Source organism: Amblyraja radiata, chromosome 31 (assembly GCF_010909765.2).
Source record: "Amblyraja radiata isolate CabotCenter1 chromosome 31, sAmbRad1.1.pri, whole genome shotgun sequence".
Lineage (NCBI taxonomy): Eukaryota > Metazoa > Chordata > Chondrichthyes > Rajiformes > Rajidae > Amblyraja > Amblyraja radiata.
In genome coordinates, this window is record NC_045986.1 from 16,189,467 (window position 1) to 16,216,036 (window position 26,570).

General features: G+C 45.4%; 2 protein-coding genes across 4 annotated transcripts in view; both read left to right on the top strand.

Moving 5' to 3' along the window:
- Positions 1-4,623, top strand: part of gnb1 (G protein subunit beta 1) — a 62,630-nt gene extending 58,007 nt beyond the window's left edge. Inside the window, exons 9-11 of one of the 3 annotated variants that reach the window (XM_033047892.1) lie at positions 302-518; positions 841-951; positions 2,728-4,620. In XM_033047892.1, the coding sequence (XP_032903783.1) occupies positions 302-518; positions 841-947 (324 nt within the window). In that variant the 3' untranslated portion in view covers positions 948-951; positions 2,728-4,620. Of the gene's footprint in view, positions 1-301; positions 519-840; positions 956-2,727 lie in introns of all 3 variants that reach the window. The other 2 variants (XM_033047893.1, XM_033047894.1) reach the window with 2 other exon arrangements.
- A 21,082-nt stretch (positions 4,624-25,705) lies between these two features.
- The window catches only part of nadk (NAD kinase), a 76,230-nt gene continuing 75,365 nt past the window's right edge, over positions 25,706-26,570 (top strand). Inside the window, exon 1 of the mRNA XM_033047895.1 lies at positions 25,706-25,992. Within this exon, the coding sequence (XP_032903786.1) occupies positions 25,847-25,992 (146 nt within the window). The 5' untranslated portion in view covers positions 25,706-25,846. The remainder of the gene's footprint in view (positions 25,993-26,570) is intronic.

Genomic DNA, 26,570 nt, shown 5'->3' on the forward strand with positions numbered 1-26,570 from the left:
AGTCTAAAAATGCAAGAGAATCAGATGGATACTAATGGAAAACTGAGTAGCTTTTCAATGTCTGGCCATTTGCCAGTTTAATGTCAGTCTTTTGAATGTTAAACCGCAGGATATACACAAACCTATGAAGCAGAGGATTTATTATTGTCAGTATCTTTCAGTTATCAGACTGCTTTGAGAAGGTTGCTATAAATTTGCATTTCATTCATGACTACAGTTCAGAAAGACTTTATTGATTTAAAATATGTAGGATAAGCTTGTAAGTGGTATGATATAAATGCAAGTCTCTTCCTCATTCCAGTTCTTCCCCAATGGAAATGCATTTGCGACTGGCTCGGACGATGCCACCTGCAGGCTGTTTGACCTGCGTGCTGATCAGGAGTTGATGGTGTATTCGCATGACAATATCATTTGTGGCATTACATCTGTGGCGTTCTCTAAGAGTGGCCGTCTCCTGCTCGCTGGCTATGATGACTTCAATTGCAATGTCTGGGATACTCTGAAAGCTGACCGTGCAGGTATTTGTTTCATACAAATTTTGTCATTATATCCTTCGATTATGAAAATATTCTCTTTGCTAGTAGTTCTGAATGTGATACTCGTTTATTCCCTGGAGAGATTATTTACATCGTTTCTCCAAATAGTATTTAAATGTTGGCAATAAGTATTCAACATGATTGCAACCACATGGTTTTATTCAGTATCAAAGATAGATTTAAACTTCATAATACTTTATTCATTTGAAGAGAATAATTTTCAGTATTCCATTTACTGTTGGTTCCCTCTCGTTCATCATGTACATGCTGCAGTTGTGTTACAACTTTAGGCCTTGTGTTTCAGGAGTTCTGGCGGGCCATGATAACCGTGTGAGTTGCCTGGGTGTGACTGATGATGGCATGGCAGTGGCAACAGGATCGTGGGATAGTTTTCTGAAGATCTGGAACTAAACCTGTAGGTTTGTAGGCCTGTTGTACTTTTAACTAGCATTATTGTCATTATTTTTCAGACTTGTTTCTTTTGCTGTGCTTGCTTTAGTGAAAATCTACTATAAAAGCAAATCATTGCTTTCAATCCAGCTTGTGACTTTAATGCACGAAAATCAAATGAGTGTCTTTGCATCTCACATTGAAAATTTGGTTTTATCCTGCACTAGGTTCAGAGTTATGTTGAATATATGCCTCGTCCACACACTGTTTTAACAATTTATATGTTGACGGCATTTCTTTTACAAGTAACTGGTCGCTCAGTTGGTCATCTATGGTGTTCAAGGGAAAGTATCCCCATTTGTCGGTGAAATCTTTTATGTTAGCCTCCATTTCTTAGAATTCATTTTGTAACAATCTTGAAAAATGTACTGGATGTCCTTGGTTATTTTGTGATAATAGTTTTGCAAGAAGAAAAACTTGTTAAAGCCAGGTGGCACAAATAGACATAGAAACGTAGAAAATAGGTGCAGGAGTAGGCCATTCGACTCTTCGAGCCGTTCAATATCATCATGGCTGATCATCCAAAATCCTGCTTTCTCCCCATATCCCTTGATTCCGTTTGCCCTAAGAGCTATATTTAACACTCTTGAAAACATCCAGTGAATTGGCCTCCACTGCCATCTGTGGCAGAGAATTCTACAGATTCACAACTCTCTGGGTGAAAATGTTTTTCCTCATCTCAGTCCTAAATGGCCTACCCCTTATTCTTACACTGTGACCCCTGGTTCTGGACTCCCCCAACATCGGGAAAAAATTCCCTGCATCTACCCTGTCCAGTCTCTTAAGAATATTGTATGTTTTTTATATATGTATGTTTAAAATGTGGAATAATAAATAATCTTCCAGTATTACTGCAGGTCTCTGAAAATCTGCATTTTGCAGGGTGACTCTGGGAATGTGGAGAGAAAGGAACAAATTAACATGAAAGCTTTCCTGCTGATCAAGTTGCTGAAAAAAAGATATTTACAATGTTAGAGATGAACTGGGTGCTTGTTTTATTGGCACTTAGCTTGGGGTAAGGGATATTTGAATGCAAGTGAGCTTAATTGCAGTGTTAGCAAGGTAAAAATCTCTCTTTTCAAGGGTGGAAGCTGACATGTTGAATAAATCGAATGCCCTGTCAAAGTTTCTTTTTAAAAGTGCACATTGTAACTTGAAAGTTAGCATTTTTCACTTGGCAACCAAATCCTGAGTTAGTGTACAACTTTTAACGTCAAGAGTAATACATCCTCCATTCTAGCTTTATCAACCCTCTTGTTCAACTAGATATTTTGGGAATCACCAGCTGCCATTGTTTTTGTAAAATAAGGACCTTGTCCCACAATGTCTCTGCAAACTAGATCTGTACATGGTTCCATGACAAAGATGTTTTCAAATGCAACTTTTTCAGTTGCTTGCAAGTTTATTAGCAATATTGATAAATTAACTTAACTTGTGAAGCATTATCAACATTCCTCCAGTGCAAGCCGCAAGCAAGATTCATTCAGGTGAAGAACTTGCCCGATTGTGTTATCTGGTGCATTAGCGTTAGTTGAAGATTAGGCATAATTTCCATATAGTTCCAAAACATTACCCCTCAGGCTTCATATGGGAGTCTTGGTGATATAATCATTTAATAAAGCATCATAGATAACAATACCAAGTGCCATGACATAGAAAGTTAAATTGTATGTATTTTTCCAATTTCACCATAAACGAGGAGGTACAGTACAGGAGTCATTATTAATTGTTTTCTTTCTAGATTGCAGACGAACTCCGAGGTGACTGGAAGATCATTCCACATTCAATTACGTTGCATATCCGATCCACTGATACTGACTTGGACACCCCCAACTTCAAAGGGCAAAATGTACTTTTAACCTTTGCTATAATGAAGAGCACAAAGTTAGACAACTTTAAATGGAAGATTCTGTGGTATAAATATGAGATTGCGCATTCATTTTGGGACCATTATTTTGTTTTGTCTTGAAAACACTATTATCCTGCAAAATACAACTTTAAAAGAAAACTTGGTAATCATGAATAAATCGCTAATTTTCTCAGTAGTTTAAAGTTTTAGCACCATGCGGGTTTGCTGCAGTTAAAGGTTTAAAAACTATGTTTTAACACGCATCTCAATTTTTAAGTTGTTTTTAGCTAAGGAATTTAAGTATGAAATTTTCTGGAAAACAAGGGAGTCCTTGAGCAGCATCATTCTGGTTTGTTAATGACTAAATTAGTATCAAGCTCTTTTTTGGTCATGTCCTGTCATGGACCTTTCGTTGCACAAATATTGCGAATGAAATATGTTGAAACTAAACTAACTAAGACACACAGTCATAGTAATGAATGCTTGTTTTTAAAATGTAATTTTTTTCACCCCTCTACACTTTAGTGGGTAACATAGAAAAATGAAAACTCCCCAATAAATTTTAAGCTGGCTGGTTTCTTGGTAAAGTTGCTCAGGGCCCATTCAGCCTGTGCTTACTAGAGATTCCTGCTTTTAGCAGCTGCAGATGTCCTGTGCTTGAATTTGGTCAATGTGTGTATCAAATGATGTAAGTTCAATGTTGAAAATAATCTTGAAATTTCTACGTTAATTTTTTTTGGGAGTTTTTTTGTTTTTCCTTTTACCATGGGTTTACTCTTATAGAAGCATGCTGTAGAATTGCAAACAGTGGAATTAAGTCAATAGATATTCTTTTATGACACACCTGTTAAATTGTAACCATTGTAATCATGGCTACTCTGTGCATAATGAAGAATAAAAGGCTATGCACTTTTTCGAGTAGCGCCGTCACAACAAACTTGACCCGTTTAAACGATCTTCACAAATGATTCTCAAACAAACCATCCTGTTTATCCAATAAAAATAAAAATTTGTAGAAAGCTTAATGTTAGAATCATTTTGTACGGGACAGGTTTCTGGCTTTCTGAATAATTGATGGCAGAAGTTTCTGCAGCCATACTTTACTGTAAACAGAAGTGCTCTTTACTAGCATTTAGTAGCTTTTCCATTCTATCCCTGCAAACTTGTACAGATGTGCTGTAATTGTGTGTAGGCCTAAATAGGCAACTCTCCATTAATTCTGTAGGTCTTTCCTCATACTTTCCTTTTGCCTTTTGTATTTAATTTTAAAGTCGGTGTACTACAAGAAAGCTGGATGCAAGATAGATACTATATTAAAATGTACTGTTATTTAAGATGTAATAAAGCAGTTTGACACGAGTGATGTCTTGGCTGGTTCCTTTAATGTATTTCCTTAGAATTGTCTTATTAATTAGAAATTTCCAAAAACTAAATTTAAAGAAATTTATAATAACTAATGCCCATTCCTACCCTGCTTCCAGTTATGAGATGGAGCATCTGCAATGCTTCATGCATAGTTTCAGTACCGCATGGGAGGGCATGATGTATCTGACCACTTAGTAACGGAATTGACTGAATAAATAAAACGAACTAGATACTTAGCAATCGCAGCATAAACACTAACTCCGGAAGATTTCTCTCCAGTGTTGTCTTCATTCACCTTTGCAAAGCTTTCTCACTAGTGCACAATATCATGTACACTGTACCTTGTATGTTGCATGCTATGAATGTAATGTATGATTTCTAGCCACAAAAATTGGATTAATAAAACAAATCGGATACTAACATCGTTACCAGTGTCAGACAACCTGCTGTCATTTTTCTCAACTGCTTGTTTATGCTGTCATTTTATTTTCTCTGCTCTTGGGGCAGCTGTTGCCAGTTGATATATGGCACTCTACTCTAAGTCATTTCTCTGCAATAGATGTAAATTATCAGGTTAATTTTAAAGTCAGTGCACTACAAGAAAGGTAATCTTGTGAGCAGTTGACCCATGATCTTTTGCAGAATGATCATGGGGTAAGCTGAAGATCTGACCCAAAACACTTTTGATATATCCTAAAACATCCTTCCGTACAATTAATTTACTAGATCTAGGAATAGGAATGAATCTAATGACATGTGTGCAATCTGTCATTTTGTTTAAAAATCAAAGTTGTATTTATGGAATGAGCACATCACTGACAGGATCAACATTTATTGCACAGAAGGCAAAATGCTGGAGGAACTAGGCAGGTCAGTGGTGGGAATGGACAGAGGACGTTTCAGGTTGGGACCCTTCATTCAGATTGATTTGGGGGGGGGATGAGCATTTATTGTCTTTCATTTCTCCGCAAGAAAATGATGAGCGTCACCTTATTCCTCTGCATTCGAAGGTGAAGATGTTCCCGCAGTGCTGTTGGGTAGTTTATTGCAGGAATTAGATTCAGCTCTGATGAAACTTTGTTATATTTCTACGTCAGGGTGTGATTTGGAGGGATATATACTGGTGATAGTGTTCCCCTGCACCTGTTTTCCTTGTGAAGGTGGTGGGGTTGGAAGATACTATGAAGTTGCCTTGATGTTTTTATGAATCCGTTGTAGTTGCGTGCAGTGCAGTGGCACTATCCTGGTGGAGGAGGGATAGAGTGCCAGTCAAGTGGGCTGCTGTGTCCTACATTCATGGAGGAAAATGGACAATATTCCTTGCATTGTGCCATGTAGATAATGGAAAGGATTTGGCTAGTCATGAAATGAGAGATGCCAGTGGACATCCAATCTCAGACTTGCTCTGTAATCACAATCTGGTTGATCCAAGTAATTTTCTGGTCAATGCCAACATTGCCATTCACCTTGTGAGACTTGGTGGTAAGGTGGAGCACCAAGGATTGTTTAGATTCATCTTGTCATTGTGTGGCACTTACCAGGTTTGATTGTTGGCTCCAACATATCCATGCATGCTGTCATCTTGCTGCTTGCAGGCAAGGGCAGTTTCATGCTCTGAGAAGTTGTGGATGGAATTGAGCATCTTTGCTTCTCACCTTATGATGGCAGAAAGATTAATCTAGATAGTTAGCTAACCTAGGACTGATAGGAGAAACCTCTATCAGCAACAAACTAGAGTCCAATCAGTGGGGTTTCTCCTACATTGGGACGACAGATGGCACAATGGGCTAAGTGTTCGGCTGGCAACCGGAAGGTAGCCGGTTCGAATCCCGCTTGGAGTGCATACTGTCGTTGTGTCCTTGGGCAAGACACTTCACCCACCTTTGCCTGTGTGTGAATGTGTGTGAGTGATTGGTGGTGGTCGGAGGGGCCGTAGGCGCAGATTGGCAGCCACGCTTCCGTCAGTCTGCCCCTGGGCAGCTGTGGCTACAGAAGTAGCTCACCACCACTGAGTGTGACTGAGGAGTGAATGAATAATGCGATGTAAAGCGCCTTAGAAAGGCGCTATATAAATCCCATCCATTATTATTATTATTACATTCCCATTTGGGAGCCTCATTTCAGTCCTCACAAAATCAATGCCCAGTTAGCCATTCAATTGAATTGATGGGAAATGTTTATACTTTTTTTAATTAATTTTATTGGACCTGGATAAAAGGTTTTGTTCAGAAATATTTGTAACTCATGGTTCACCTCAACTGATGCATTAAATGGAAGATAGAATGATTTTCATGTATCAATTGATCAATTATCAATGGTCTAAAAAAACTTGCAACTACAATGTTACTGGAAGGAATAGTTCCACAGCACTTCGTTGGTTACCTAATGAAATATAATAGGGGCCTGCTAATGTAATACTTCTCCCAATTTTGCTTTTGTGTGAAGTTGTCAGTGAGCAAGTGATTGCCGCCTCAGCATTTCCAGAAATAATTTTTATTTTTATATAGGTGGTCTGTGAAATCACAAAAGTATGACAGGCAGGAAACCCTATTAAACTGAGATTCTGTCAGTTTTGGAGCTTTGAATTGGCGAGGAGCCTCTGCATAAGAAGCCATTTGAAACATGAAATTTCCATATCCGTACCCTTGTTTGTTTCAAATAAGGATGGTGTTGTTCAGTTTCCAAGTATTTCAAAATCATTGGGTTGTGTCAGTATTTAATTCCCAACCAAATTGTTACTAGTTTTAGCTATGTTTTTGAGTCGGTTGTTGCAATAAGTATACTTCATAATGTAGCAGTTCTGGGGGGGGGGGGGGGGGGGGGTGTGGTAAATAGGTCAAGATTGAGCTCGTGCGTGGCGTGAACCATTAGTCTTCACCAAACACAATACTTCAGTCCTTGTATTTTTCTCCCCTTTAAGATACTTCTATGTTATTTTTCTTACCAACTGTTGTGGCAGCAAGTTTCCTATCTTAGTAATTCTGGGTAACCAAGTTTCTATATTGCTATTGAATTCATTTTGGGGCTAATTGGAGCCTCTTGCATTCATGATCCTTGTTTTCAGATTTTCTTCCACCCAGCCCCATCTTTACTCTCCACATGTGTGAAAACTACTGCCATTGGCCTTTGGGGAGTTAACGGGTGTGCAGGAAGGGTTGGGAGGGGCTAAAAAGAAGCTGGTGAAATTGAGATCAGACCAACCGTGTGAGAGTGCCCGAGGAGAAAGATGGCTCATTCCAACTTTTGGGGGGCAGTGGGCTTAGAGTGGAATCAATCACCGGTCCTCATGGCACTTGGCCAGGTAAGGAGACAGGACAGTTTGGGAGGAATGTGAGCTGAACATGGGAGAATAGGACCAGCTTAGGTGTGGCACCTTAGTCGGTAATGATGAGTTAGACTGGTGTATTTAAATGTTGTATGACTCCAACCCTTGAAATAGTGACAAGTGTTACATATCTGATGGATGATGTGAAACTGAGCAGGGTAGAAACTAGTGGCCATGATGAAAATGTTCCACTTCAAATTTTTGTTTTGCAATTACAATATCCCTTTGGGAAAAAATGCTGAAAATCACCACTGAGCCAACCAAATTCCAACATGGTAAAACTTCACAAATTGATCACCACAAACATTTGCGAAGTTTCCAGCCAATTTGAGACCTATTTGAAGACTTTGAAGAGTGAAATGAAAACAAGCCTGGAGCTCATTAAGTGCCACACTAAGGACATTTAGCCGGGCGTGTTGAACTGTAGTGGGACTGCAGGAGCCCTGGAGAATGTCTCAGCTCTGCTGTTGTTATCTGTTTATCAAAACAAGGGAGTGTCATTCGGTCTCCACTCAGCGCTGCCTTCAGCAGAGATATTTGTTACCTACTGACAGGAAATAATATTTTATCAAGATGTTTAGAGATACAGTGCGGAATCAAGTGCTTCGGCCCATCGAGTCCGCACCGACCAGTGATCCCTACACCGTAACAATATCCTACACACACTAAAGACAATTTGCAATTTTACCAAATCTAATTAGCCTACAAACCTGTACGTCTTTGGAGTGTGGGAGGAAACCGGGGCACCCGGGTAGAGGAAAACTCGATTGCTGTTTGTGCTCTGTTCAAAGGGCGATTTTTTTTAAAATTCCCAAAGGAACAACATAATTGCCCAGATGTTAGTCTCCCACAGTGGCTTGTCGATGAATATAAAGCACCTGTGTACCAGGATCTCCAGCCATGGCTTTGGCTCTTGCCCTATTTTTTTCAAAGAAGCTATGGATCTTAGAAAGTCACATGTTTTGGATTTAATGTCTGGCGACAGGCATCTCTGGCAGTTCAACACTACCTCCATCTTCACTTGGAGACTTTCTGTGCTGCACTCCCTGCACACTGGAGACTCATACAGTGCAGTACTCCCTCCTTACTGGATACTGACTGCGCCACTCACTCCCTGCACACTGGAGACTCGCCGTGCGGCACTCCCTCCCTATTCATCAGAGAGTTTTTTCCAATGGATCTCTGGAAGATTTGAAACAAAACCTTCTACCTCAGAACTAATAGACTAACCAGGGGCTGACACTGATCAAGGCAGAGTGCAGCCTCTACTAAATATTTTGTATTTTTTAAGGAAATGTGCTATTAGAAGGAAATAATACTCTCCAATAGACAAAGAGAAACTTCTGGGGCTGTTCAACAACTGTGGCGAGAGGGACAGTGCTAACATTTTAGGTGAACAGCCTTCCACCAGAACTGTGCTTTAACATGTGTGTTTGCAGAGGAGGGTGGGGTGGAAACTTGCCATCACGTTAATTCTTTATCTCTCTGCCCCTTCGGCCTCTGTCCTACACTGGCTCAATGAAACCCAACATTAGCTTGAAGAACAACACCTTATCTCTACCTGGGCATGCTTTGAGACAGAATTAAAAGCCTTGTGTCACCTGAGCAATCTCCAGCCATTGCACATTCTCTTTATTCTTTTACCCCCTTTAGGGGAATCGAGAACTATGGAGTATAGGTTTAAGGTGAGAGTGGAAAGATTTGATGGGAACCAGAGGCAACATTTCACATAGAGGTTAGTGGGTATATGGAACGAGCTGTCAGAGGAAGTAGTTGAGGCAGGTACAATAGCAACATTTAAAATATTCCAGACTAAGTGGGACCTGTTGGGTCCCAGTCACAGTCCCAGTCCCCCAATTCACCAGTCCCCAACCCATTCCCCAATGCAATATTCCACCTGTTACCCCAACGCATGTTGAGTAACTGGAACATGCACTGCTTATATTTCTTTTTTTTTTAGCATCTGCAGTGTTTTTCTTTGATTATATATACAGATATAATTTTGCGAAACACTTTCCGCATTTTAATATGAAGATAGCAACATGGGTATCAGGGAACACAGATATTAATAAAGAAACAAAGAACTGCAAATGCTGGTTTGCAAAAAAAAACCACAAAAGCGCTGGAGTATCAGCGGATGAGGAGGGCTCGCATAGGCGACGGTTCGGGTGAGGGCCCTTCTTCAGAGTGATTGTAGTAGAGAGGAGAGCTGGGGACGTGGAAAAGTCTGACGAGTGGATGCAGATGAGAGGGGGGGGGGGGGTGATGGGTGGACAAATCTTTAACCTTGTTTCATCTCTACCTTCTACAATCAGTCGGAAGAAGGGTCCCAACACGAAATGTCATCTATCTGTGACTTCCTGAGATGTTGCCTGGCCCACTGAGTTACTCCAGCACTTGTGTGTTTTTGGATACAACACGAACGATAGCATGGGGTATTGAGACTGCCACATACCATTGGGAGGGTGAATTTAATTGGGACTGTGCAAGATAGCTCGACTTGAAGTGCTGAAATTGACAGCGTCGGGATTAGTCTCACTGCCGTGGTGTCACGTTGCACACACAGCTGTGATGTGAATTCTGCATCGATCCTGTCACATACCACACACTGCGAGCAGCTGCCACAGGATTACAATTACAGTGTTGTGTTTCACTCCCAGCATTTCAGCAGAAAGATTCAGTCGATATTCTCCAGGCTTTGCAGAGATGGTGGTGAAGAAGCATGTGGCGCAGCGTTACATTTGCTGCCTCACAGCGCCAAAGACCCGAGTTTGATCCCGACTACGGGTGCTGTCTTTGTACGTTCTCCCCGTGACCACATGGGGTTTCTCTGGGTGCTCCAGTTTCTTCCCGTTACTTCAAAGACGTAAACGTTTGTAGGTTAATTGGCTTCAATAAAAATGTTCCCTGGTGTGTAGGATAGTGTTAGTGTACGGTGGACTCGAAGTGCCTGTTTCTGCGCTGTATCTCTAAACTAAACCAGGGGTTTGCCTGCCAGTGGCATCCTTACATCCAGCGAGGCCTGATTGGGGAGATCAAAGCTTAGACCAGGCGTCAATCTGGGCTTGCATGAAGAGGTTATAAAACACGGTATGCAAAGAGTTGTCTGATGTCCTGGTTCACATTTATCATGGAACAGCACAGGAACAGGCCCTTCGGCCCACAATGTCTGCCGACCATGATGCCAAATTAGACTAACCCCATCCGCATAGTGCGATGGTCCATATCGCTTTATTCCCTGCATGTTCATGCATCTTTACGCTACTATCATGGCTGCTTCTGTCAGCGCCCCTGGCTGCATGTTCCAGGCACCCACCACACTCTCTCTGTAAAAACCTTGTCCTGCACATCACTTAAACCTTGCTCCTCTCACTTTAAAGCTATGTACTTCAACCAACTTTAATAAACTAGTGGTAATTTACTTCCCACTTCACTATATTGAGGAAATGAGTGAGCTGCACGACCAGACTCCCTGATGGCGAATCGTGGACTGATGGAAGCCATCGAGTCGGTGCCCACATTCGTGTTTAGTATTGAAATATCCTTGGTGAATGTTACAATGAACTACAGTACCCCGGTAACATTAATGGCTCAGTCTGAAGAAGGGTCCAGGCCTGAAATGTCACCTCTCCATGATCTCCAGAGATGCTGTCTGAGCTGCTGAGTTATTCCAGCACTTTGTGTGGTTTCACCATAAAACTAGGCGCCGATGACCATGGTCTGTACCAGCGAACACTTCTTCACCAGCTTCCGTACTGTCCAGTTGACACAGCTGTTGTGGCTCACGTTGTAGCCCCTGACCGACAGCACATGTTTCAGGCCGCCACCACCAACAGGACTCACTCACCCAGTCACGGTGGAGCTCCCTCACCCCTCACCGTCCACCTCACACTTCTTTTTCCTATCGGCAGTCGCTTTGTCCACTCCGTCACTTTCCCCTCTCCCACTGCTGCCCAAAGATATTAGAGCGCTCCTCTAGTATCTTTGCTCCTGCCTCCTCCTCTTTCCCCCTCAGAAACCCCAGAGAAGGAGGAAGGGGCTGTGGAGGGTGGAGCGGATAGAAAGAAGCAGCAGCTGGTGAGCCGTGGTGACCGAGAGCGGCCCGAAGAAACACTGCGGGCCAGAGGCCACGACATGAGCCACAACAACAGCCGCATCAACCAGACGGCAGCTGCTGAAGAGGGGCTCGCTGGTGAAGGGGGGCTCGCTGGTGAAGGGGGGCTCGCTGGTGAAGGGGGGCTCGCTGGTGAAGGGGGGCTCGCTGGTGAAGAGGGGCTCGCTGGTGAAGGGGGGCTCGCTGGTGAAGAGGGGCTCGCTGGTGAAGGGGGGCTCGCTGGTGAAGGGGGGGGGGGCTCGCTGGTGCACTGACCCTGTGGAAAAAGTCGGCAACTCTAACTCAGCCGGGAATTGCTCTCACTCGCCTTCCCTGTGTCACACCGACTGTGGCAGAAACTGGAAGATCAGTAAGCCCGCTGGGGTGGCGCTTGTGAACGGGAAGCCCTTTCCATCCTCCCCCTTGCACTCAGACCACCTACTCTGAATAAGGGTCTCGACCCGAAACGTCACCCATTCCTTCTCTCCAGACATGCTGCCTGTCCCGCTGAGTTACTCCAGCATTTTGTGTCCACCTATTATGAATTCTTTACGTAAGTGGAAGTTTACGTTAGTCCCCTGTTACGTAAATCAGGGAGTGCCTGTAATCCAAAAGAGTCCAGAGTGTGGTACAGTCCAACAATTCACCTCTCCTTGACTTTATTTTCTCGGTCATAAATAAGGGGATTCATAATGGTCTGAGCTTGCACGGAGGGTTTGTGTGTTGCTGCAACAAATCACATTTAACCACAGAAAAATATGGCTGGTTTTCCTGCGACGAATATTGTTGGTCACAGCTTTAAGCTGCTGTGGTTTTGGGAACGTAAATCTGAATTGTGGTTTGATTGGAGGTACAATTATTATTCTTTTTTTTTTTGTTGCACTGGGAATATTTGGGAGGCAGGTCGTGCAAAACAATATATATTTATATCACATGTGTGTGATGTTATTAAATGTTCCAAAGCATCGCGCAAATGGATCGGATGAAAACAACTGAGGGCAACTAGGGAAGACGCGAGCACAAAAACACCAGCAGGCGAGCAAAGGCAGCGCAAATACTCAAACCTCTCCCATGTCCTGAGACCTGTTATATTTTGGAGGACTATCGATGAGAAACATTTTCACAAACGGAGATAACAATAAACAGACCCTTTACCCTATAACCAAGTTGGCATACTGGGTTGTCCCATTTGCCTACATTTGGCCCATATCCTGATAAATTCTTCCTACTCATATATCTGCCCAATGTCTTTGAAACGTGGTGATTGCAACTGATACTATAGCTGGCTCTGGAGTGTTCCTTCTATAGAATCCTCAGTTTACATTGATAAGTCTTGAAACTATTCCAATTTATTATGCAATATTTTTGCAATAATTATTCATTTCAAATACTCTTTCTCAACAGACTGGTATTTGTGTTTGAAAATACATCACTTTGCTGAATAGCTTGGCATAAGTACTGGAGTATCTCAGCATCTCTGGAGAAAAAGGATGGATGACGCTTCGGGTCGGAACCCTTCTACAGACTTCAGAACATGCACGATATTGGGATTGGGTTGCTGTTGTGTTTTGGGGAGTAAATGATCCCGTCTCCTGGATGTGAAGCTTGTCCCAGGATATGCGGCGTTGTCGATGACTCCTCGGTGCCCCCTGCTGGACAAGCACTGAGACAAAAGCAAGATGTAGGCACAAGAAACTGCAGAGCCTGGTTTACAAAATAAGGCACAAAGTGCTGGAGTAACTCAGCGGGTCAGACAGCATCTTTAGAGAACATGGATAGGTGACATTTCGGTTCCTTTTGTTTCGGGTCTCTCTTTCATTTTTCTCCCCCCCCCCCCCCCCCCCCTATAAGCAGTGCAATGAAGGGTCCTGACACGAAACATCATCTATACATGTTCTCCAGAGACCTGCTGAGTTACTGCAACACTTTGTCTTATCTTGAGACAAAAGTACACTCCGCAGCCCAGTCAAAGAGCTGTGCAGCCTGCAAACGTGCCATTCGGCCCATCGTATCCATGCCAATCAAGATGGCATAACTGTGCTGGTCCCATTTGCCTGCATTTGGCCTGTATAACGTTACAACTCCTCCCCCTTCAGTCATGGGGTAGACTGACTCCCCACGTCTACAGCCCCCTCAGCTCCCCGCTAGCAGCTGCCAGAAGAAGCTATACTGATTCCCCCCCCCCCCTCCCCAATCTTTGCACATCCCCAATCCTTTCCACTCGTCACTTGAATTTCATGATTCTTGTGTTGTCAGATCAATTTCCCTCCTGGGATAAATAAAGTATTATCGTATCACACCCTTCAAAAATCTTCCTATCCGTATATCTGTCCAAATGCCTGTTAAACGTGGTGATTGTACTGACCTCCATAGCTTCCTCTGGTAGCTGCTTGCAGGGAGCTGAGGGGGCTGTAGACGTGTCCACAAACTGTGCTCTGGCTATGCTCTGTGTTAGCACTTGGGTGCTGGCCTGCGATGGAGGCTCTGTAGTGGGGCCTCTGGGCCCCCACTGCAGCACTCCCACCGCTGCATTTCCTGCAACCTTGCAGAGGGCAGGGCCTTGTGCTGACGGGCCCAGTCCTCACTCTGCCATGTCACTATGTGCCGCCACAGAGCCACCATCGCAGTGACGCATGAAGCAGTGTTGCAGCTCTGAGGCTGGACAGAGTTCTGCATGCCAACCGTTTATAGATGCAGGGCGTTCTGCAGCAGGGGATGAGGCCATTCGACCTATTGTGTCTGTGCTTGCCCTCTGTTGGAGCTGCCTCCTGCAGTTCACCCTCTTGCTCTCTCTCTGCACCCTCCCTCGACACGTTCACCGACTACAAACCCCACTCTCGAACCGTAGTGAGGATTCCACAGAAAGACAAGAGAGGGCCCTTAAAGATAGCGGAGTCAGGGGAGAAGGCAGGAATGGGGCACTGATTGTGGATGATCAGCCATGATCACATTGAATGGCGGTGCTGGCTCGAAGGGCCAAATGGCCTCCTCCTGCACCTATTGTCTATTGTCTAGAATGGGAATAGACCACTCAGCCCCTCAAGTCTGCCCTGCCTTTCAATATGATCACATCTGATCCTCTCTGACCTCATCTCCTCTTCTGTGCCAATTCCCTGTGATCCTCCTTTCCTCAAATATTTATCTTCCTCAACCTTAAATATATCATAAGATCATACATAGGAGCAGAATTAGGCCATTCGGTCCATCGAATCTGCTCCGCCATTCGATCATGGCTGATCTATTTTTTCCTATCGACACCATTCTCCTGCCTTCTCCCCGTACCCTTTAACACCTGTACTAAGTAAGAATCTATCAATCACCAATTTAAACATGTCCAATGACTTGGCCTCCACAGACATCCAGAGCAATGAATGCCACAGATTCACCATCCTCTGGCTGAAGAAATTCATCCTCATCTCTATTCTAAAGGTGTGCCCTTTTATTCTGAGGCTCTGCCCTCTGATCCGACACTCTCCAACTGCTGGATACATCAGCAACCACTCTATCTAGGCCTTTCACTATTCGGCAGGTTTTAATGTGATCCCCCCCACCCCACCCCCACCCCTCATCCAGCTATTCTTTGCACCTCAGTGTTAAAAGGCATGACAGACTCCAAACCTGTAACAATGTCTCCTTGCTCAGGTCTCTCCCACTAGTGCAAGCATTTCAACATCTACCCTGTCAAGTCCCTAAGCTAAGAATATTTACGTTCGAATAAGGTCAGCTCTCATTCCTCTAAACTCCAAGGAATCCAGACCCAAACCATCCACCCATGCTAGATAGGACAAACCCCTCATCCAGGAATCCAGGAACCTCCTCCCTCCAATGTCACTATTTCATTTTCTAGGTAGAGGGACCAAATCTGTGCAGGGTATTCCAGGTGAGGTCTCACGAACAAGCTGAACAACTGGAAACAAAGCTCCCTGTTCTTAAACTCTGACCCTGCATAATAAAGGACATCACACAGTGTTTCTTTTTAACTATTTGTTGGAGCTGCTTGCTAACGTTATAATTCTCTGGAGAACCTCGATCTCTCTGAGCTTCACTCTCTCTGCAGTCGCTCTCCATGCACGTAATGTACTTTGTTACACAAGGAAATGATTTGAACAAAAACGTAGCTGAGCTGATTAACAAATTGCAGACGACACAAGAATTGGTGGAGTTATGGGTGGTCAAGAAGGTTGTCAAAGGATTTAGCAGGATATAGACCAGTTGGATATTTGGGCAGATGGAGTTTAATTCGGCCGAGTGTTACATTGGGAGGTCAAAGACAAAAGGGGAGAGGTTTACGTGAGAGGGAGGAGGTTTCAAGTGGTTCTGAGAGGGTGAATGTTTCACACAAACAATAGTTGGTATTTGGAATGAACCGCCAGAGGAGGTGGCGGAGGTAGGAATGATAAAAACATTTAAGACATCTGGGCAGGAGCTTGAATGAGCAGGAAACAAAATGATACGGAATAAACAGATATAACGATGGAACAGTACAGCACAAGAACAGGCCCGCTAGCGTGTGGGATTAGTACAGATAGGCGTGATGCTTGGCATTGACATGGTGGGCCTGTTTCTATGTTGTATATGATTCTGAAAGTCTACAATCAAACAATGGTTTCATGAAAGGCAAATCATATTTCACACATTTGGTTGATTTCATTGAGGATGTAACTGGGAGAGTTTTAAGAGGGAACCTGTAGATGTAGTAGATTTAGATTTCAAAAGGCACATGGCAAGGTGCTACATGTGAGGTTGGTGCATAAATTAAGTGCCCAAAGAATTGGAGGAAGTGTATCAGTATGGATTGAAAACAGGTTGTCAACTCGAAAACATAGAGGATAGTGGGCAAATGTGTGGGGGAGGGTGGGGTGGATCTGTCGACTCTCCGCTGGGCAGAGGCATCTCCTGCCGGGTGAGGGACTGTGTTTACGGCTGAATGTCCATGAATTACCTCCTCCGTGTCATTAATGTACAGGCCTTCCCGTCCAGGTCATGACACTGCTCCGTTCCTGAGAAATGTATTTACATTAGTGTAGTTTAGAGATACAGCATGGAAACAGGCCCTTTGGCCCTCCAAGCCTGCATCCTATCCTACACATCCTATCCTACACACGCTAGAGACAATTTACAATCTTTACCTAAGCCAATCAACCTACAAACCTGTATATCTTTGGAGTGTGGGAGGGAACCGTAGCACCCAGAGAAAGTCCACATGGTCAAAGGGAGAACGTACAAACTCCGTACAGGCAGCACCCATAGTCAGGGTCGAACCCGGGTCTCTGGTGCTGTAAGGCAGCAATTCTACCGCTGTTCCACCGTGCCGCCCTAAAGTGTTTGGGTTATAGACAGGAAGGGTCGTACATTAATGACCTGGAGGAGGGACTGCAATGGCAACTTTCCAAATCAGCCAATATTTATTTTAGAAATACAGCATAGAAACACGGCCCAGTCTGAAGAAGGGTCTCGACCCAAAACATCACCCATTCCTTCACTCTAGAGGTGCTGCTTGTCCCGCTGAGTTACTACAGCATATTGTGTCTATTTTTGGTGTAAACCAGTTTTTTCCAATGCATAGAAACAGACGCGTTGGCCACACCGAGTCCATATCAACCATTGATCACCCGTACACTAGTTCTATGTTATCCCACTGTCACATCTTAACACCAGGGGAATTTACAAAACTCAATTGACCTACAAATCCATACGTCTTTGGAATGTGGGAGGAATCGAGCACCCGGAGTAAACACACGCGGTCACGGGGAGAACGAGCATACTCCACACAGAGAGCAACTCAGCAACCAAAATCAGGACCGAACCCGGGATTCTGGCACTGTGGGGCAGCAGCTCTACCCGCTGTGCCACTGCGCCACCCTAATATGAAATAGATGTGAGGGCAAGTTGTGATGAGGATATTGTGGTATTGCAACAGGATGTGGATAGATCGAGTGATTGGGCAACAACTTGCAAGGAGAGGCTACTGTGGGGAAGTGTGAAGTCATCGCTTTGTAGGGAGGATCAGAAAGTGCATTAAACAACCCACATAGAACAGTGCAGCACGGGAACTGACTCTCTCTACCATGCAGTGCTGAGCAGGATCCCAGTGCAACTGTGCTATGTCCGAACAAATCATTTAAGAAGGATGAATATAACCAGTAAAACACAAGACACAAAGTACTGGAGTAACAGCAGACCAGGCAGAACATGGACAGGAGACGTTTTGGGATGGGACTCTTCTACAGACATTCTCGGAGTAGGGGGGGAGGGGGGGAAAGGGGAAGGGGGGGGAGGGAAGCTGAAAGAGACGTGGGTTTGTTTCTCTGGGATAAGGGTGTATCCAGCAGCCTCCCCTTGCCCAGAGTGGCCCAACAGCTCACCACCTGCCACCCTGGGCAGACTGGCCCTGTAACCGTAGACTGCCCGCCATCTAAAGGAAGGCTTGCATTTCCATAGCTTCCTTCACATTCCTATCTGGAACCGTGGCTGTTGTTGCGATGTGGGAAAGGTAGCAGCCATTTTATACACAGCAAGATCACACGAAGAAAATGGTGGGATTTAGGGCGACACAGTGGGGCAAGGGTAGAGTCGCTGCCTTGGATGCCCGAGACACGGGTACAATCCTGAACCCGGATGCTGTCTGTACGGAGTTTGTACGATGCCCCCGTGACCGCGAGGGTTTTCTCCAGGTGCTCTGGTTTCCTCCCACACTCCAAAGACGTACATGTTTGTAGGTTGATTGGCTTCTGTAAAAATTGTAAGTTGTCCCTATTGTGTAGGATAGTGCTAGTGTACGGGATGATCACTGGTGGGCGTGGACTCGTTGGGCCGAAGGGCCTGTTTCCGTGCTGTATCTCTCTAAAGTCTAGACTCTAAAAATATGATAATGGCTTGATAAGGTGTGGTAGTGAGGGGCAACATGGTTTCAAGACTTGAGGAAACCCCTTCTCTTTTGCTGACACTCTCTCCATCAGCACTCTTGGTTTCTCCACCTTCTGCAGCCGCGACCCACCCTTGATTCACTAACTACCTGGCGTATTACCATAAGACCATAAGACATAGGAGCAGAATTAGTCCATTCGGCCCATCGGTCTACTCTGCCATTCAATCACAGCTGATCTATTTTTCCTCTCAAACCCAGTCTCCTGCCTTCTCCCCATAACTTTTGATACTCTTACTAAACAAGAAACTATCAACCTCTACTTTAAAAATACCCAATGACTTGACCTCCACAGCCGTCTGTGGCAATGAGTTCTGACCTGTTTCCCTCGAAGCCTGGGGCTCTGTCACACCAGGGTCCACTCACTCCCAAGGCCACCAGGAATCTGAGCCTCGCTAAGCCTGGTGTTGGTCTTCCCAGGACATTCAAGATGGTCGCTTCCCCAGGCCACTCTGCCTTATCCTGCTCTCATTGTTACTGCAGAGTTGGTTGCTCCATGAGATCCAGGAATGTGCTCTCCTGACTTCATCCGCTGTAGATTCAGGACCCTGGACAAACTCAGCAGCACAGAGCCAGACTGGAACCTTGCTCAGGGGCGCCGCCTGGTGGTGGCACCAACACTGTCAGCTAATTCAAATCTGCAGCTGGATTCAAAGGTTTGAATCTTTGAATTCTTTTTTTTAAATTTTGAATCTATGTAATGGGTTCCCGGACCCTGAGATACAGAGAAAATGTATCTGATTATCCAAAATCCTCGCTCTGTCAATCAATTAATAACTATGGTATTACGTAGGAAGGGTGGACAGGCGCATTATTTTCTCCAGTGCTCTGGAGGGTGAGGGGAGACTTGATAAAATTATGAGAGGCATGGATAGTGTCGGCAGTCAGAATCTTTTACCCAGGGTGGAAATGTCATAGACTGGAGGGTCTAGCTTTAAGGTGAGGGGGCAAAAGTTTCAACGAGATATGCAGAGGGATAGTGAATGCCTGGAACACGCTGCTAGGGGTGGTGGTGATGGTGGGTAAGAGAGCAGTGTTTAAGAGGCTTTTAGACAATCACATGAACAGGCAAGGAAGGGCTGGATGTACACCATGTGCAGACAGATGGGGTTAGTTTAATATTGCATCACAGTCAGCACAGACATTGTGGGCTGAAGGGCCTGTTCCTGTGCATTACTATATTCTCTGGGGTCAAGGAAAGAGCGTTCACGTCGCGGCCCTGTTTCAACCAATCTTTCCACCACCACGCACAAGACGCACAAGAAGCGCAAGACAGACACCATTGTGCAGATGCCGAGAAGTGTGTTCAGCTCTGGCTGAACAACTTCTAATCTTGTGTGTGGACTCGATAAGAAGACTATATTCTCTATGTACTGCAACCTCGCACTGTCTAATCTTTAGTCAACAACCGCTTAAACATGTAGCCAACCTCCACCAAAAGAAGGAATAATTGTGCAATGATTAATTTGCAACATACTGAGGAATTGTTTGGAAAGCCAAGGAATGATCTGGATTGGAGAATCCAGCTGACTGCAGAGATGGAAAGGCAGAGACAGGGGCCAGTTTTAGCTGCAGGTAACTTCTTGGATACTGAGAAGGGAATTTGATCGTGGTAAGGGTCAGGAAGCCATGTTGCAGCATTATAGGACTTCGGTTAGGACACATTTGGAGTATTGTCTGCAGTTCTGGTCTCCTCATTATAAGAAGCACGTGGAGGCTTTGGAGAGGGTGCAGAAGAGGTTTACCAGAATGCCACCTAGATACCAGGGCATTGGCTACAAGGAGAGTGTGGATAAACTTGGATAGTTTTCTCTGACGTGCTGGAGGATGAGAGAAGACCTGGTAGAAGTAAATACAACTATGAGAGGCATGGATAGAGTAGAGAGTCAGAACCAATTTCAAGTGGAAATGTTAAAGACTGGGGAGCAGAGCTTTCAGGTTAGAGGGGCAAAGTTTAAAGGAGATGTGTGGGACAAAATGCTTATACAGAGAGTAGTGGGTGCCCAAATGTGCTGCCAGGAGTGGTGGTGGAGGCCGATACTATAGTAGCGTTTAAGAAGCTTTTAAATAGTTCTGTGACTATCCAGGGAATGGGTTGTATGGATCAAACCGAGGAGACAGAGGAGATTAGTTTATCTTGGAATCACGTTAGGCACAGACATTGTGGGCTGCAGTTCCTGTGCTGTGCTGTTCTATGTTCTGTGCAAAGTCCTTCAGGATAATAATTCACAGAGTGTAATACTGACGCATGGTGGGTTTAAGAGAAGTGTTGGGACAGTGTCTACGAGCTGGGCAGTGACTGCCCCACTCCCAGGAATGAATGTATATGGAGGGGGAGGGGGAGGGAAGACATAGATGCAAGTACAGATGGGTCCGGGGGGAGGGGGGAAGAATGTGAAGTGTGGCGGTATTTTAAAATTATTTTAGTATTATCATGTGTGCAGAGAAACAGAAAAGATTTTGTTTGCATGCAGTCCAGTCCAGGAAAGGACTATACACGATTACAATCAACTAAGCTGTGTACAGTGTACAGATAAAGAGGGCAACATTTAGTGGAAGATAATGCCCGATAAAGTCCGATTAAAGATGGTTCAACGGTCTTCAAATTTACTAACCGATCCATCAATGTTAGTGTCCAAGTCATTTATAAAAATAACAAACAAGAGGTCTCCAGGCAGATCCTTCTGAAACTCCACTGGTCACAGACCTCCGGCTACTATATTGTCCTTCTAACATAACCCTCTTTCTTCTTGAGTAAGCCAGTTGTAAATCCATACAAACCAAGTCACTGTTAGTCCTGTATATCTTAATCTTTTGGGTCAGCCTACCATGAGAACCTCATCAAATTATGGATGAAATGGAATGGAATATTTTATTGTCATAGGTGACAAGGCACAGTGAAATTATTTCCTCGCGTACCCTAGGTATGTAAATAGCAGCCACCTACTGCGCTGACAAAGTTACGGGCTCCTCCTTTGTACTCCAACCCCCCCCCCCCCCCCCCCCCCACTGACCCACAGTAGTTCCCTAACGTTGGGTCCCTATTGTTCCTTGGTCTTCCCCCTCACCCCCCTCCCTCACCATTGTCCATTGTTCTTCCCCTCCACGGCAGTGCCCCCACGCTCTCATCGACCGCCGGCCACGGGTCGACCAGCAAGGCTCCACCGCTGCCACCGAGGCTCCACCGCTGCCACCGAGGCTCCACCGCTGCCACCGAGGCTCCACCGCTGCCACCGAGGCTCCATCGCTGCTGTCGAGGCTTCACCGCCGCCTTCAATTAAGAATTCAATTAAGCATTGAATCCACCAATTTTAGGTAACTTACAACCCCCCTCCTTCCCCTACCCTTTCTCTGCCACAATCCCCTTTCTTCCCCCCCCACCCTCCTGTTCCTGCCTGTACTTGCATCTATTTCTTCACTCCCCTTCCCCCCCTACCTACATTCCTTCCTTTAGATTCACAATTTGCAACTCCTCAATCCTTTTGTCTCACATCTTCAGTTTTCGCATCTCAGATCTTTGTCCAACCATCTACCTAACAAAACCTCTCTTGCCTGTGTTCACCTATTACCTGCCTGGCTTTCTCGTCGAGCTTTCTTCCCCCCCTCCCCCTTCCCCCCCTCCCCACTACAATCTGTATGAAGAAGGGTCACGACCCAAAACGGCACCCATCCATGTTCTCCAGAGATGCTGCCTGACCCGTTGAGTTACTTCAACAAATTGTGTCGTTTTTTGTGGATTTTACTAAAATCCATGTCGACAACATTCACCGCCCTACCCTCATCGATCAAATTCGTCACCACCTCATAAAAACGTAATCGTTAAGAAGATACGACCTGCCTTGTACAAAGCCATGCCTACTGTCCACAATTAACCCTTTCTCTTCCAAATGTAAGTAAATCCTATCTTGAAGAATCCTCCCCAATAGTTTCCCTACCACTGACGTGAGGCTCAGCGGCCCATAATACCCTGGATTCTCTCACCTTCTGAAACAAAGGAACAGCATTAACTACTCTCCATTCCTCTGGGACCTTGTCTGTGGCTAGAGAAGACACAAAGGTCTTCATCAAGGCTCCAGCAACCTCTTCTCCTGCCTCTCTCTCAATAACATGGAATAGATCCCATCAGGTCCTGGGGATTTATCCACCTTAATGCTCTTCATGAGCCCCAAGGCCTCCTCCTTCTTAATCTCAAACTGCCCTTGCTTATTGATATTCTCCTCACTGATCTCGCTGTCCTCCATGTCCTTCTCCTTGGTGAAAACAGATGCAAAGTACTCGTTTGGTCTGTCCACAGACTCCAAGCACAAATTCCCTCCTTTAACATGGAGTAGCCCTTCATTCTCCCTTGTTTCCTTCTTGTTTTTAACGGGATTTTCTTTAATCCATCCCTCCAAAGCCATTTTGTTGCCTCCTTTGATGCCAATAATCACCACTTTTCTCCCTTCCCTCTATTCCTCAACTTTTCTTTTCTCCCTTCCCTCTATTCCTCAAAGGCCCTAATAGTCTTGGACAATTGTGTTTCAAGGCCAATAGAGAGGCCAATAGAGAGGCAATCGGCACAGGGGTCTAGAGCCACAAACAGGCCAGACCAGGTGAAAACTGTACAACCTCCTAATGAATGGTGATCCAGGCGGACGTTCCCGATCGCCCATTAATCCCACACTCACTGTTACTGCCTAAGTGCTTTTAATTAAAGATTCAATTATCTGAAAGTGAATTTCCCAGGACACCTGGTGGGTTTGGATTCTTATACTCTGGATGAGTTTTCCAGTGTTACTTTGGCTGTAAGTGTGTGAGTTCCTTCATTATTGGTCAACAATACCTCATTTCACCCTCATTTAACCTTTGCTACTGCTGCCGATTTTTCCTTGTCTCTGGTCATCTTAATTTAGTTTAGTTTAGAGATACAACGTGGAAACAAGCCCTTCGGTCTCCTGAGCCCACGCCGACCAGCGATCACCCCACACACTATTTCTATCCTACAATCTAGGGACAATTACAAACTACAAACTAGCAAGACTTTAGAGCGTGTGAGGAAACAGGTGAAAACCCACACGGTCACAGGGAGAATGTACAAATTCTTTACACACAGCAACCGTAGTCAGGATTGAACCCGGGCCTCTGGCACTTTAATGAATTAAGTCTACCGCTGAATCACTGTGCTGCCTGTAATGCCTGGGTAGTCTCATGCTTACTGCCCTTAATTGCCCTGAGAAGCTGCAGTGAGCTACCTACTTGAACCGCTGCAGTCCTTCTGGTGAAGGTATTCCCACAGGGAATTCCAGGATTAGACTTGGCGAGATGAGGAAATGGCCATATACAGTAATTCCAAGTCAGGATGGTGTGTAATCTGGAGGAGCACCTGTGGGTGGTAGGTTGGCTTTGGGAGGTGCTGTTAGAGGGGCTACAGTGCCTTCTGTGGATGGTACACTATAGATGGTGCACTCTGTGGATGGTACATATCGCATGTAGCACATAGTGAGGAATTGCATTGCAACCACTAGCACAGAAAGAAATACTAACAGCTTTTGGCATGTCTTTGCAACCAATGTTGAAGTACAGTGACTACAGGTTGAAACTCTCTAGCCCAGCACCCTTGGGCTCGGACTAGAGCCAGACTATGGAAAACATAGGTGTGAGAAATTGCCCTCCCCTGGTCATCTTCTTCTGAGCAGAACTATCTTCAAGAATAGATGCACTCTGGGACACGTAAAGGTTCCAAGAACTGCCCGTGACCCGGTTTCCTTAAGTTAATAACACTGTCCGTTGAAATAGCAGGAGTTTCACCGGTTAGTTAATTAGCTGCAGGTTAGTACAGATCATGGTTAGAATGTTAATTAGTATCGATCTGAACCACATGTTCAAAACATGGTGGATCGGGAGAGTTGTTGGACCACAGAATGTCAGACTAGAGAGCTTCAACCTGTGTGGCAATGTAAAAGTGTATTAGTGCACAGAAAGCTTCCACAAACAGCCTACTGACGACATATCTCCTGCTGAAGAAGGGCCTCGACCCGAAACGTCACCTATTCCTTTGCTCCATAGATGCTGCCTCACTCGCTGAGTTTCTCCAGCATTTTTTGTCTACCTTCGATTTTTCCAGCATCTGCAGTTCTTTCTTAAACATGTCTTCTGCTGATGGGTGGACGGCTAAATATTCATCAGCATGCATTACCCATGGGTGATTAATTGTGATATGTACTGAAAATGGAACAATGACATTCTTAGTTGCAGCAACATCAGAAGTGATAGGAGCAGAATTAGGCCATTCGTCCCATCAAGTCTACTAATACTACATCTTCTTCTTGCGTATGGCTTCTTCTTTCGTGTGGCGTGCACAGCCTAAAGTTGTAGGACAACTTGTTCTATTTGATTTTATTTGATTGTGCACGCCAGGTTGATTGCATTTGGGGGAACCACATGAATGTTGCAATCTCCCACCCCAACACTACATTACAGGCCTGTCAAGACAATACTTATAGATAACATATAATAAATTTTAAAAATCAATAAATTGAAAACCCTAATATTACTGTCCAAAGCCCCAAATCCCCAGTGCAATCAAGACAGTTCATAGTTTAGTGATAGTTGAAATATTGTCAAGTGGTTATTTCCACGTACTGTGGGCAGTTTAATATCCCATCATAGACACAACACCTCTGCCCATGAATGCAATTCCCTGGTCAATCGCCAATCTCAGATCACCCGGCACTGGCTGGGTGGGGAATATCCAAACTGTGATGCCCAAGAACATTATAAGAACACAGTGGCACAGCGGTGGGGATGCTGCCTTACAGCACCAAAGACCTTACAGCACCAGTACTGTGTGTATGAAGTTTGTACGTTCTCCCCATGACCACGTATGTTTCTCCGGGTACTCTGGTTTGCTCCCACACTACACACTACTTATGGGCTAAATGCAGGTAAAGGGGACCAGACAACATATTCACTTGGTTAGCATGGATAAGGTGGGCCGAAGGGCCTGTTTCCATTACGGCACCATGGCTAGGCGGCCGCTTTTGCGGATCTCAGCGCGATGGACAATGTCCTGGCAGTAACTCTCCCGATCTGAGGCCCTCAGCTTCACTTGCAGCCTAGCCTGGCCTGGCCAGGGAGGCGGGCGGGCCGGCTGGTGTCGGGGTATTACGGTAGAGCGGGGAGGAGGCGCTGATACATTGTAGCAGGCGGAGCGGCGCCTGTAGCGAGTCGCCCTGCGTTGCCAATCGGAGCCGAGCCGAGCCGGGCTGGGCCTGGACTGCAGCGAGGGCTGTCACCGCCGACCCGGCTCCCTGACACGGCGGGGATGGAGGAGGCAAGCCCGGGTGTCCCGGCCGGGCCTCAGCCGCAGCCCCGGGAGCTGGAGAGAGGGCTGTGCTCCCGGCTCCGCGGCAGGGCCAAGTGCAGGAGCCTGTCCGCTTCTCCCGCACTCATCGCCAGCAAAGTGTCCAGGTGAGTGAGGGGAGACCCGCTGCTCGGGGGCCTGGGGACAGGGCTGGGGGTGGAGCCGGGCTGGAGGTGAGAGAGGGACGGGGTGATACAGTTGCCTTGTGGTCGTCTCCGGACCACCCCGGGTACGGGAGCAGGAGGGGTGCAGTGCGGAGCGGAGTCGCCTGGGCTGCGGCTCAGTGGGAGACCCCCGCCGGAGGGTCGTGCCCCCCTGGTGCCGGTGTCTCTACGCCTCTTGTGTTTACGTGTCCAGCTTCTCCTCTGGAATGAACTGCAATGCACCCAGATCCCCATGAGGGCGAGGGGCCAGGGTTGACATCTACCCTGAAGATAGACACAAAATGCTTGAGTAACTGCGGGTCAGGCAGCATCTCACAGCCGCCTGACCCGCTGAGTTACTCCAGCGTTTTGTGTCTTATCTTCAGGGTAGAATGTCAGAGATGTTGCCTGACCCGCCGAGTTACCCCAACATTTTGTGTGTGTGTATATCTTCGGTGTAAACCAGCATCTGCAGTTCCTTCCTACACACTTGATATCTACCCTGTAACTCCCAGTGATGTCACCGCTCATTCTCCTAAACT